The 12,268-nt window shown below is 48.7% G+C and overlaps 1 protein-coding gene across 2 annotated transcripts in view; it reads right to left on the bottom strand.

Moving 5' to 3' along the window:
- zswim8 (zinc finger, SWIM-type containing 8) overlaps positions 1-12,268 on the bottom strand; it is a 201,096-nt gene that overhangs the window by 149,379 nt on the left and 39,449 nt on the right. For both annotated transcript variants that reach the window (XM_078199386.1, XM_078199387.1), the window contains exon 3: positions 7,805-7,958. In XM_078199386.1, coding sequence (XP_078055512.1) covers positions 7,805-7,958 — 154 coding nt within the window. The remainder of the gene's footprint in view (positions 1-7,804; positions 7,959-12,268) is intronic.

Genomic DNA, 12,268 nt, shown 5'->3' with positions numbered 1-12,268 from the left:
GGGCGATACTGAGGTGCTCAAGGCAGTGCGGATAGGAAACATGCAGCTGATCCCCAGTGAGGAAGGATTAAATTAACAGGGCCACCCTGATGTGTTTCTATTATAGCTCTTGGGGCGAAAGGGATCAAAGGGCGGCATGGACAAGTTGGGCCAAAGGGCCTGTTTCCATGCTGTAAACCTCTATGACTCTATCCCTAATTAGTCTTTCAGAGCATGGTCAACCACATTGTTGAGTACACGGGGAGGTGATGGCCTAGTGGTATTATCGCTAGACTATTAATCCAGAAACTCAGCTAATGTTCTGGGGACCCGGGTTCGAATCCTGCCACGGCAGATGGTGGAATTTGAATTCAATAAAAAATATCTGGAATTAAGAATCTACTGATGACCATGAAACCATTACCGATTGTTGGAAAAACCCCACTAGGGTTCACTAATGCTTTTTAGGGAAGGAAATCTGCCGTCCTTACCTGGTCTGGCCGACATATGACTCCAGAGCCACAGCAATGTGGTTGCCTCTCAACTGCCCTCGGGCAACTAGATATGGGCAATAAATGTTGGCCAGCCATGTCCCACAAACGAATAAAAGAAATGTAGGCCAGACCAGGTAAGGATGTCAGATTTTCTTCTCTAAAGGAATTAGTCTATTCAGTATAGTCCTTGCCAACATAACCAGATACTAGCCAAGAATCCTAAGCAGGTTAACACACTTCAGTAAGTTCCACCTGAGCAGAACGCAAGTTAAACCTTCACTGCGGTTATTCTCAGAGGAGTTTCTTTGTATACTGAAAGGTGAGATCATTTTCCATAAAACCTCACCGCTCAGTTCAATACAACAGGAGTGCAGTTATCCCCTGGGTGTCCTTACACAACCTATGTAACAAAGGGGGAAAGAAAGCATATTCTCATAAAGGATCATCAGTAGGCCATTCAGACCCGAGTATGACACTGGCTCCAGCTGGTTTGCTCATGCAGACAGGCAGCGTGTATACAACGGGCAGCACGGTGGCACAGTGGTTAGCGCTGCTGCCTCACAGCGCCAGGGACCCGGGTTCAATTCCGGCCTCGGGTCATTGTCCGTGTGGAGTTTGCACGTTCTCCGTGTCATCGATTGTTGCACAAACTCATCTGGTTCACTAATGCCCTTTAGGGAAGGAAATCTGCCGTCCTTACCCGGTCTGGCCTACATGTGACTCCAGAGCCACAGCAATGTGGTTGACTCTCAACTGCCCTCTGAAATGGCTCAGCAAGCCACTCAGTTCAAGGGCAATTAGGAATGGGCAACAAATGCTGACCTTGCCAGCGACTCCCACATCCCATGACAGAAGAAACATACATTCACATGAAGAAATCAAAAGAGAGTACAAATAGAAGCAAAATACTGCGGATGCTGGAATCCGAAATAAAAACAGAAAATGCTGGAAAATCTCAGCAGGTCTGACAGCATCTGTGGGGAGAAAATAGAGCCAACGTTTCGATGGGTGGCACAGTGGTTAGCACTGCTCCTTCAGAGCACCAGGGACCCAGATTCGATTCCCGGCTTGGGTCACTGTCTGTGTGGAGTTTGCACATTCTCCCCCGTGTCTGCGTGGGTTTCCTCCGGGTGATCCGGTTTCCTCCCACAATCCAAAGACGTCCAAAGACAATCCAAAGGGTTAGGTGCATTGACCGTGCTAAATTGCCCTTTAGGGTCAGGGGGACTAGCTAGGGTAAATACACGTGGTTATGGGGATAGGGCCTGGGTGGGATTGTGGTTGATGTAGATTCGATGGGCCGAATGGCCTCCTTCTGCACTGTAGGGACTCTATGAGTCTGGATGACTCTTCATCATAGCAATTTCGTCAGAGCTTAAAAAAAAAGAGGAATTGACTATTTCAGGTTTCCAGCATCTGCAGTCTTTCGCTTCTGTATTTGTGAAACAGTTGAATTCTCGCGTCAATCTGATAGGCTTGCCACGTTTTAAAAACAAAAATATTGGAAACCAAATTCCCAAACTGCCGTGGTGGAATTTCAGCTCCGCCGGAATCTCTCTGGATCACCCGCCAGCAAGTTTCATCGCCACATGTTCCTCTTCAATATATATAGCGTCGTCAATGGATTGAATGGCCTCCTTCTGCACTAGAATGACTCTGTGGCTTGGACACAGGACCCGGTGTCCGAACTCCATGCCCTTCCGTAGCCTTTTGATCTGCCGTGCAGAGTTCCAGGAGCTCTACGGAGAGGTTAACTGAGATTCCACTCGATTGCTTACGCACACACACGAGGAGGAGCAATTGGCCTTCTGATTCCGGATCTACCCACCAATGTGTAGCAGCGTGGTGAATAGACCTTTTCCAACCCGCTCATTAACAAAAGTCAAAGGGGGTTGATGTAATAAGTCTTCGGGGGCAGAAGTCCCTTCCAGAAAATCCCTTTATTTACAGAGTGCTATCAGTCAGCAGTCTACCTCCAGGGGTGTCAGAGGAACTGACACTCCCTGTTAAGTATAAGGCAAAGATTGGCCCACCGATTGGATCCTTAATCAGGAACATCTTTTGTTGTCCAACCAGATAAACGAAATCAAACTAACTTCGGGACAACTCAAAAGGGGCAGCTCCCTAAAAGGAGGGGAACCGCCCGAAACAAAAGACAAAGTAGAAAGGAAACTTAAAACATTAAATTAAAATGTGATTAAAGGTGTCAATAACACACCCGATCCCTGCGGTGCCCAGCGGGCACGGAAGGCATCAACTGTGCCCCCGGACATCGCCTGCTCCCTTTCCAGGGACACCCGGCCGCGAATATAGCCGCGGTAGAGGGCCAGACAATCGGGTTGGACGACCCCCTCGATTGCCCGCTGCCTGGATCTGTAGATGGCACGCCTTGCCAGGCCGATCCTTAATCAGGGAGTTCATACTCCAATAGGCCCACTTCAACGACCTGATTGAAGCCATTACAGTTAAGCAGAGAAACAAACATGCCTTGGCCACCTCCTCCCTTGTTTTTGGTCCAAAACGCCTTTGGGCTCCTCAGAAGGGTTCCTACCACCTTACAAACCAAGTCAACAGTTTGGAAACATGCTTCAAAACCTCATCTAAGTCATCAGTAAATTTTACACTTGGCTCTCTGCTCTTAACCATGCTCCTTGTGCCAGGCCCCATAGGGAGTGCTAAAGGTTCCTGTTAAACTGAAGATAAGTGACTGAATAGAAATTCTGAGGCATAGTGCCAACCAGAATTGGCAGATAATTTGAGACCAGCACTGTCAGCTCACATTTCGCTCCCTAATTGTTTGAATTAAGTTGTTCTGAGTCAAGAAGTGGACTATCTGGGCGAGTGCGGCATGGCAACAACGCACAGTTCCCGTAACCTGGTCCCAGAACCAACCTCCAAATACATTTTAAAATAATTAATTACAAATTGTATATTACAGAACCCAGTGGGACATTCTCCCTTCAGTCTCACTGCTCAATAAATCGGTTAGCCAGAAATCAAATCCGATGCCTTCCCGTATTCCAAGGGGCTAATCAGATCCTAGAACCAGCTTTGAGGTGCTGTTTCTGGTTAGTAACAAGAGACAAACCATTCCTGCTGGAGCCAATCGATAGCGTACAATCATAGTGACATCCCAAACAAAAAAAAATAACTGAATGGCGATCAATGAAGAAAGAAAAACAGGAAAATTTACCCCATCCTGTATTCCAGCTGCTGAAACAACTGTCCCGCAAAGCCTGGCGTCATCCCCATTCCCCCTGAAAAATCCCACAGACGAGGGTCAAAGTGTGGAAGATGCGCACAGCGAACAGTCAGGGTCTACCCGTTATGTGTCGACTGTTCTGCCATATGGCGAATGGGACCAGGACCATCCCCAGTCACTGCATAGGACGACAACAAGGTCTGCCCCTCGCCCTCACAACACCAGCCTCAAATTCAGCCCAACACCCATACAGCCTGGGACCAGGAAGCTCCTCACCTCCCCAGCACTAGTATGGCCCAGCTCAACGCCAACCAATTGTTTTTTTTCATTCATTCACGGGACATTGGCGTTGCTGACTGGCCCATGCATTTATAGAAGATTAAAGTTTTTAAAACTTTATTTATTAGTAGGCTTACATTAACGCTGCATTGAAGTTACTGTAAAAATCCCCTAGTCGCCACACTCTGGCACCTGTTCGGGCACACCGAGAGAGAATTTAACACGGCCAATGCACCTAACCAGCACGTCTTTTGGACTGTGGAGGAAACCAGAACGCCCGGAGGAAACCCACGCAGACACGGGGAGAACATGCAGACTGATTTGATTTATTATTGGCACATGTATGAGTACAGTGAAAAGTATTGTTTCTTGCGCGCTATGCAGACAAAGCATACCGTTCATAGAGAAGGAAAGGAGAGAGTGCAGAATGTAGTGTTACAGTCATAGCTAGGATGTAGAGAAAGATCAACTTAATGCGAGGTAAGTGCAGATGTAAGTAAGTACAAGGTAAGGACTCTGCACAGACAGTGACCCGAGGCCGGAATTGAACTCGGGTCCCTGGCGCTGTGAGGGAGCAGTGCTAACCACTGTGCCACCCCATATTGCTGATCCCTCATTGCCTTTGAACTGAGTGTCTTGTTTGGCCATTTCAGAGGACAGTTGAGAGTCAAGCACATTGTTGTGGCTCTGGAGTCACATGTAGGCCAGACCAGGTTACAGTAAGAAGTCTCACAACATCAGATTAAAGTCCAACAGGTTTATTTGGTAGCACAAGCTTTCGGAGTCTCAGGCTCCTTCATCAGGTGAGTGCAATTCCAAGATAATAGTTGGAATGCAAGTCTTTACAGGTACAGACAATGTGAGTGGAGAGAGCGTTAAGCACAGGTTAAAGAGGTGTGTATTGTCTCCAGCCAGGACAGTTAGTGAAATTTTGCAAGCCCAGGCAAGTTGTGGGGGTTACAGATAGTGTGACATGAACCCAAGATCCTGGTTGAGGCCGTCCTCATGTGTGCGGAACTTGGTTATCAGTTTCTGCTCAGCGATTCTGCATTGTCGTGTGTCGTGAAGGCCGCTTACCCGAAGATCAGAGGCCGAATGCCCGTGACTGTTGAAGTGTTCCCCGACTGGAAGGGAACACTCCTGCCTGGTTATTGTCAAGCGGTGTTCATTCATCCGTTGTCGTAGCGTCTGCATGGTCTCCCCAATGTACCATGCCTCAGGACATCCTTTCCTGCAGCGTATCAGGTCGACAATGTCGGCCGAGTTGCAAAAGTATGTACCGTGTGGATGGTGTTCTCACGTGAGATGATGGCATCCGTGTCAATGATCCGGCACATCTTGCAGAGGTTGCTGTGGCAGGGTTGTGTGGTGTCGTGGTCACTGTTCTCCTGAAGGCAGCGTACCAGGTAAGGATGGCAGATTTCCTTCCCTCAAGGGCATTAGTGAACCAGATGGGTTTTTCCGACAATCGACAATGGTTTCATGGTCATCAGGAGATTCTTAATTCCAGATTTTTTTTTATTGAATTCAAATTCCACCATCTTGCCGTGACGGGATTCAAATCCGGGTCCCCCAGAACATTAGCTTAATTTCTGGATTTAATAGTCTAGTGATAATACCACTAGGCCATCACCTCTTCCTGCACAGTGAGCAGCAGAAGCAGGAATCCTGCCTCTTGTCTGTGCCAACTTAGCCTTTCAAGTTATTCTTGGTACCTGTTCACTAGCTTTCGGCTACCAAGTCTACAGCTGTTGGCAAGAATCGCGCACAATCCTGGTGATGTGAGTTTTTCTGCTTTTGGCCACGGTTCCCACGGTGACACTCGCAGACCCCGTCAAAAGGGAGCATCCAATCACAACAGGTACCTTCAGCTGAGCACAATCCAACTCTTCGTCGATGCCGATTGAGCCACATTGGCAGCTGGTAGAACTTGGGCGGCACGATGGCACAGTGGTTAGCACTGTTGCCTCACGGCACCAGGGACCAGGGTTCAATTCCAGCCTCGGGTGACCACGGTCTGTGTGGAGTTTGCACATTCCCTCGCGTCTGCATGAGTTTCCTCCGAGTGCTCCGGTTTCCTCCCACAGTCCCAAAGATGTGCAGGTTAGGTGCATTGGCCGCGCTTAGTGTCCTGGGCTGCGTAGGTTAGCGGGGTTTGGTGGGCTAAATAAGTGGGGTTACGGGGATAGGACCTGGGTGGGATTGTGGTTGGTGCAGGCTCGATGGGCCAAATGGCCTCTTTCTGCACTGTAGGGATTCTGTGATTCTATGAACCTAAAATTCAATTAATTAAATCTGGAATATAAAGCAAGCAATGATGACCATGAAACTATCATCAATTGTTGCAAAGATCTGGCTGCTTCACTGATGCCCTTTAGGGAAGGAAATTTGCTGTTCTTACCCAGTCTGCTCTAGTGACCCCACACCCACCGCAACAAGGTTGACTCTTAAATTATCCTTGGAAATGTTCAGTTCAAGGGCAATTAGGGCTGGCCTTTGCCAGCCACACCCACATACCATGAACTCATAAGAACTAAAAAAAATTTGAGGGAAATCCACAATGGAAGTTCTTTGAGAACTGGAGGGATAGACCAGAACAAGGGGTCATAAACTGAGGGTGGCACTAATAAATTCACCAGGAAATTCAGGAGAAACATCTTTACCTGACGTGTGGGTTGGAATGCAGATCTTGCCACCACCCAAGAGTAGTTGATTCAATAAATACAGAATCCGAGAGCGGTTGGCAGGACTGAAGGAGGCCAGTCGGCCCATCATGTCTATGCCAGCTCCCTGCAAGAGCAATGGCTTTGCCCTTTGATCCTTTCTATGATTCTTTCCCTGGAGAACTGCAAATTCTCTCTCTTCAGGTGCTTATCCCCAATTCCCTCCCCGATTGGGGCGGCACGGTGGCACAGTGGTTAGCACTGCTGCCTCACAGCGCCAGGGACCCAGGTTCGATTCCCAGCTTGGGTCACTGTCTTTGTGGAGTTTGCACGTTCTCCCCGTGTCTGCGTGGGTTTCCTCCGGGTGCTCCGGTTTCCTCCCACAGTCCAAAGATTTGCAAGTTAGGTGGATTGGCCATGCTAAGTTGCCCCTTAGTATCAGGGGGGACTAGCTAGGGTAAATGCGTGGGGTTACGGGAATAGGGCCCGAATGGGATTGTGGTTGGTGCAAACACAATGGGCCGAATGGCCTCCCTCTGCACTGTACAATTCTATGATTCTATGAACCTGCTTGCGCCACGCTCTACATTCCACATCCTAGCCAATGGTGACAGGTTGTTTTTAATCACTCGCTTTCAATCGGTGTCCCCTGGTCCCCGAAATTGCCACAAATGGGAACAGTTTCTCCCCATGTACTCCGTCCCAGACACCGTCATGATCAAACCTCCCCTCAGCCTTCTCATCGGAGAATAACCCCAACTTCTCCAATCTATCTCCCGGGCGACATGGTGGCACAGTGGCAAGCACTGCTGCCTCACAGCACCAGGGACCCGGGTTCGATTCCCAGCTTGGGTCACTGCCTGTGTGAAGTTTGCACATTCTCCCCGTGTCTGCGTGGGTTTCCTCCGGGTGCTCCGGTTTCCTCCCACAGTCCGAAAGACGTGCTGGTTAGGTGCTAAATTCTCCCTCAGTGTACCCGAACAGGCGCTCGAGTGTGGCGACGAGGGGATTTTCACAGTAACTTCATTGCAGTGTTAATGTAAGCCTTACTTGTGACACTAATAAAAAAAACTTGAAACTTCAACTGAAGTCTCTCCCCCAAGAATGGCAGGATTGGACCAGGTGGCCTGTCGAGCCTGCTCCGCCGTGCGTGCAGGGAGTGTCACGCGTGTTCACCGTCTTGTTACCTGATATCTTCCTCGTTTTCAGGGAAGCTCCAGAAGGCAATGCGAAGCTGTAGCTGCTCTGGCACCGGTGGGTAAACCTTTTCAACCACTTCGAAGGGAATGTGAAGGGCGACTTGCTTGGCGGAGAGCTCTACCAGCGGAGTAACTTGGCCATCTGCAAAAATCACGCCAAAGACCATCGTTATGGCAACAGTAACAACCAGCATCTACATAATCAGAGTGAAAACATCCCAAGGCGCTCCGAACAGGAACATCAAACTAAATCTCACAGCGAACCATCTTCAGAGAATCGCTACAGCGCTGAAGGAGGCCATTCGGCCCATCGAGTCTGCACCAACCACAATCCCACCCAGGCCCTATCCTCATAACCCAACGCATTTACTTGAGCTAGTCCACCTCTGACACTAGGAGCAATTTAGCACAGCCTAACCCGCACAGCCTAACCCGCACATCCTTGGACTGTGGGAGGAAACTGGAGCACCCGGAGGAAACCCACACAGACACGGGGAGAACGTGCAGACTCTGCACAGGCAGAGACCCGAGGCCGGAATTGAACCCGGGTCCCTGGTGCTGTGAGGCAGCAGTGCTAACCACAGTGCCACCGTGCCGCCCGAAAGGAAACGTTAGGCCAGGTGACCAACAGCTGAATCAAAGAGGACAACGCTCAGAAGCATCTTACTGTGTGGCGATGGCCCAGTGGTATTATCGCTAGACTATTCATCCAGAAACTCAGCTAATGTTTTGGGGATCCAAGTTCGAATCCTCCCACGGCAGGTGGTGGAATTTGAATTCAATAAAAAATATCTGGAAATAAGAATCTACTGATGACCGTGAAACCATTGTCGATTGTTGGAAAAACCCATCTGGTTCACTCATGCCCCTTAGGGAAGGAAATCTGCCATCCTTACCCGGCCTGGCCTACACATGACAGCAAGAAGTCTCACAACACCAGGTTGAAGTCCAATAGGTTTATTTGGTAGCACAAGCCACAAGCTTTCGGAGCGCTGCTCCTTCATCAGATGAGTGGGAGTTCTGTGTACTCCAGAGCCACAGCAATGTGGTTGACTCTCAACTGCCTCCCAAGGGCAACTAGGGATGGGCAATAAAATGCTGGCCCAGCCAGTGACGCCCATGTCCCATGAATGAAAAGAGGAGGAGAGAGGAGGAGAGGAGAGGAGAGGAGAGGAGAGGAGAGGAGAGGAGAGGAGAGGAGAGGAGAGGAGAGGAGAGGAGAGGAGAGGAGAGGAGAGGAGAGAGAAGAGAGGGGAGGGGAGGGGAGGGAAGGGGAGGGGAGGGGAGGGATGGAAGAGGGGGGGGAGGAGAGGGAGGGACAGGGGAGGAGTGTGTTAGTGAGAGAATTCCAGAGCGATGGGTGGATGAAGTGATTAAAATCGGGGATGCGCAAGAGGCCAGGCTGAAATCTGGTTTCTTTCAGGATGTTTTCAATCTCCCCATTCTGAAGTCAGTTTCACTGTCCATATTTCATTACTTTTCACCCCAGTCACACTCACAAAACATAAAATCCCTTTAATTACACCGATTTCAAGAGTTGTGAAATATTTACTGAAACACAGACTGATAAATAACCCATTAACCTCAATTCTCACCTCTGGAGACACTGATCTGTTACTTGTTCATCTCAAGATGTTGGTGCAGCCAGGGAGTGGGGCTCTCAGCAATAAACTCTTCCAAACAGCCCCATTGTGGCAAACGCATTGTCTCAGACTCCTATTTATTGACTATAGTTCAGCCTTCAACACCATTATTCCTATGAAACTCATCTCCAAACTCCGTGGCCTGTGCCTCGGCACCTCCCTCTGTGACTGGATCCTGAACTTCCAAACCCACAGATCACAATGAGTAAGGATAGGTAACAACACCTCCTCCACGATGATCCTCAACACCGGTGCCTCACAAGGCTGTGTTCTCAGCCCCCTACAATACTCCTATGACTGTGTGGCCAAATTCCCCTCCAACTTGATTTTCAAGTTTGCTGACGACACCACCATAGTGGGACGGATCTCAAACAACAACGAGACGGAGTTCAGGAATGAGATCGAGAATCTGGTGAACTGGAGCAGAAACAATAATCTCTCCCTCAATGTTAACAAAACGAAGGAGATTGTCATCGACTTCAGGAAGCGTAAAGGAGAACATGCCCCTGTCTAGATCAACGGGGACGAAGTAGAAAGGGTCGAGATCTTCAAGTTTTTAGGTACCCAGATCACCAACAACCTGTCCTGGTCCCCGCATGCCGGATTATAGTTAAGAAAGCCCACCAACACCTCTACTTTCTCAGAAGACTAAGGAAATTTGGCATGTCAGTGACGACTCTTACCAACTTTTACAGATGCACCATAGAAAGCATTCTTTCTGGTTGGATCACAGCTTGGTATGGCTCCTGCTCTGCCCAAGACTGCAAGAAACTACAAAAGGTCGTGAATGTAGCCCAATCCATCACGCAAACCAGCCTCCCATCCATTGACTCTGTCTACACTTCCCGCTGCCACGGCAAAGCAGCCAGCATAATTAAGGACCCCACGCACCCTGCACATTCTCTCTTCCACCTTCTTCCATCGGGAAAAAGGTACAAAAGTCTGAGGTCACGTACCAACCGACTCAAGAACAGCTTCTTCCCTGCTGCTGCCAGACTTTTGAATGGACCTACCTCACATTAAGTTGATCTTTCTCTGCACCCTAGCTATGACTGTAACACTACATTCTGCACTCTCTCCTTTCCTTCTCTATGAACGGTATGCTTTATCTTATAGTGCGCAAGAAACAATACTGTTCACTATATGTTAATACATGTGACAATAATAAATCAAATCAAAGCATGGAGGTAGATGGTCATATTGGTTTACACAGCATTCAAGCACACAGAACACGGTGAAATCATATTTACAAGCCAACCCATAAACAGGGAAGGCTGATTGCTGAATGGCCAGCCTGATCTCGACATGATAGAATCATAGCGCAGGAGAAGGCCATTTGGCCCATCGCGTCTGCACTGGCTCTCCAAATGAGTATTGTGACTTACTGCCATTCCCCTGTCTTCTCCCATTCCTCAGAACCAGTATGAGAAGGAATTTCTTCAGCCAGAGGGTGGTGAATCTATCGAATTCAATGCCGCAGAAGACGGTGGAGGCCAGGTCATTGAGTGTCTTTAAGACAGAGATAGATAGGTTCTTGATAAGGGTAAGGGGATCAAAGGTTCTGAGAAAGAGGAGGGAGAATGGGGTTTGAGAAACCTATCAGCCATGATCGAATGGCAGCGCAGACCCGATGGGCCAAATGGCCTAATTTTGTTCCAATATCTTATCATAGAATCCCGACAGTGCAGAAGGAGGCCATTCGGCCCATCGAGTCTGCACCAACCACAATCCCACCCAGGCCCTATTCCCGTAACCCCATGGAATGGAAACAGTGGAGTAAGTCATCCACTGTGATGAGTGCTTGTAAATACACTGCATAAAAAAAGTATACTGCACTGGGATACCTTTGAACTTGTATAATGTTTGAAATGATACTTGAAACTTGTACATCTGATGTGCTAAGTGTAATTTTACAAGATGTAAATTTTAAATTTAAACTGATACTCGGGTCAATTTAGCATGGCCAATTAACCTAACCTGCACATCTTTGGACTGTGGGAGGAAACCGGAGCACCCGGAGGAAACCCACGCCGACACGGGGAGAATGTGTAAACTCCACACAGACAGTGACCCGAGGCTGGAATTGAACCCGGGTCCCTGGCGTTGTACGGCTGCAGTGCTAACCACGGTGCCACCGTGCCGCCCCAAGTGGTCTTACACCCCTGCGCATTGTTTCTATTCAACTAATCATCAAATTGAATGCCTCGATTGAATCTGCCTCCGCCACACTTCCAGGCAATGCATTCCAGACCCAAACCACTCCTTGTGGGATCACTGGGAAAGGACATAAAGCCTTTAGTCCTCTGCAACTAGATGATGCCTGAACTCTACCTGAACTCCATGTGTCTACCAGCACTGACACCAAGTTAATTAACAGTTATCATTCATAGCTTCTGAGTTGGCAGAATGTTTAGACGGTCTCCAGCAATGCTGACAAGTTCTCTGCTGCAATGGCTGAGGATCCAGTTACACAAACAACCCAACCGTGCGCATATGCGCTGCCAAATGTTACAGTGACTGCTGGTGAACGCTTCTACTTGGAAGCTCAGTACAGTGCTCTCGATCAGTGTTTTCCAGGGAACAGTCCAACTGGAGTCCACCCTTATCCTTAGGATTTACTAGGATGCTACCGGGACCTGATGGATTGAGTTATGAGTAGGCTGAATAGACTGGGACTTTTTTCTCTGGAGCGTAGGAGGCTGAGGGGGTGACCTTATAGAGGTCTATAAAATAATGAGGGGCACGGATCAGCTAGATAGTCAATATCTTTTCCCAAAGGTAGGGGAGTCTAAAACTAGAGGGCATAGGT

The sequence above is a fragment of the Mustelus asterias genome, chromosome 28 (genome assembly GCF_964213995.1).
Source record: "Mustelus asterias chromosome 28, sMusAst1.hap1.1, whole genome shotgun sequence".
Taxonomy (NCBI): Eukaryota; Metazoa; Chordata; class Chondrichthyes; order Carcharhiniformes; family Triakidae; genus Mustelus; species Mustelus asterias.
The sequence above is the reverse complement of the archived record's forward strand: the minus strand, read 5'-3'. Positions and strand labels throughout refer to the sequence as shown.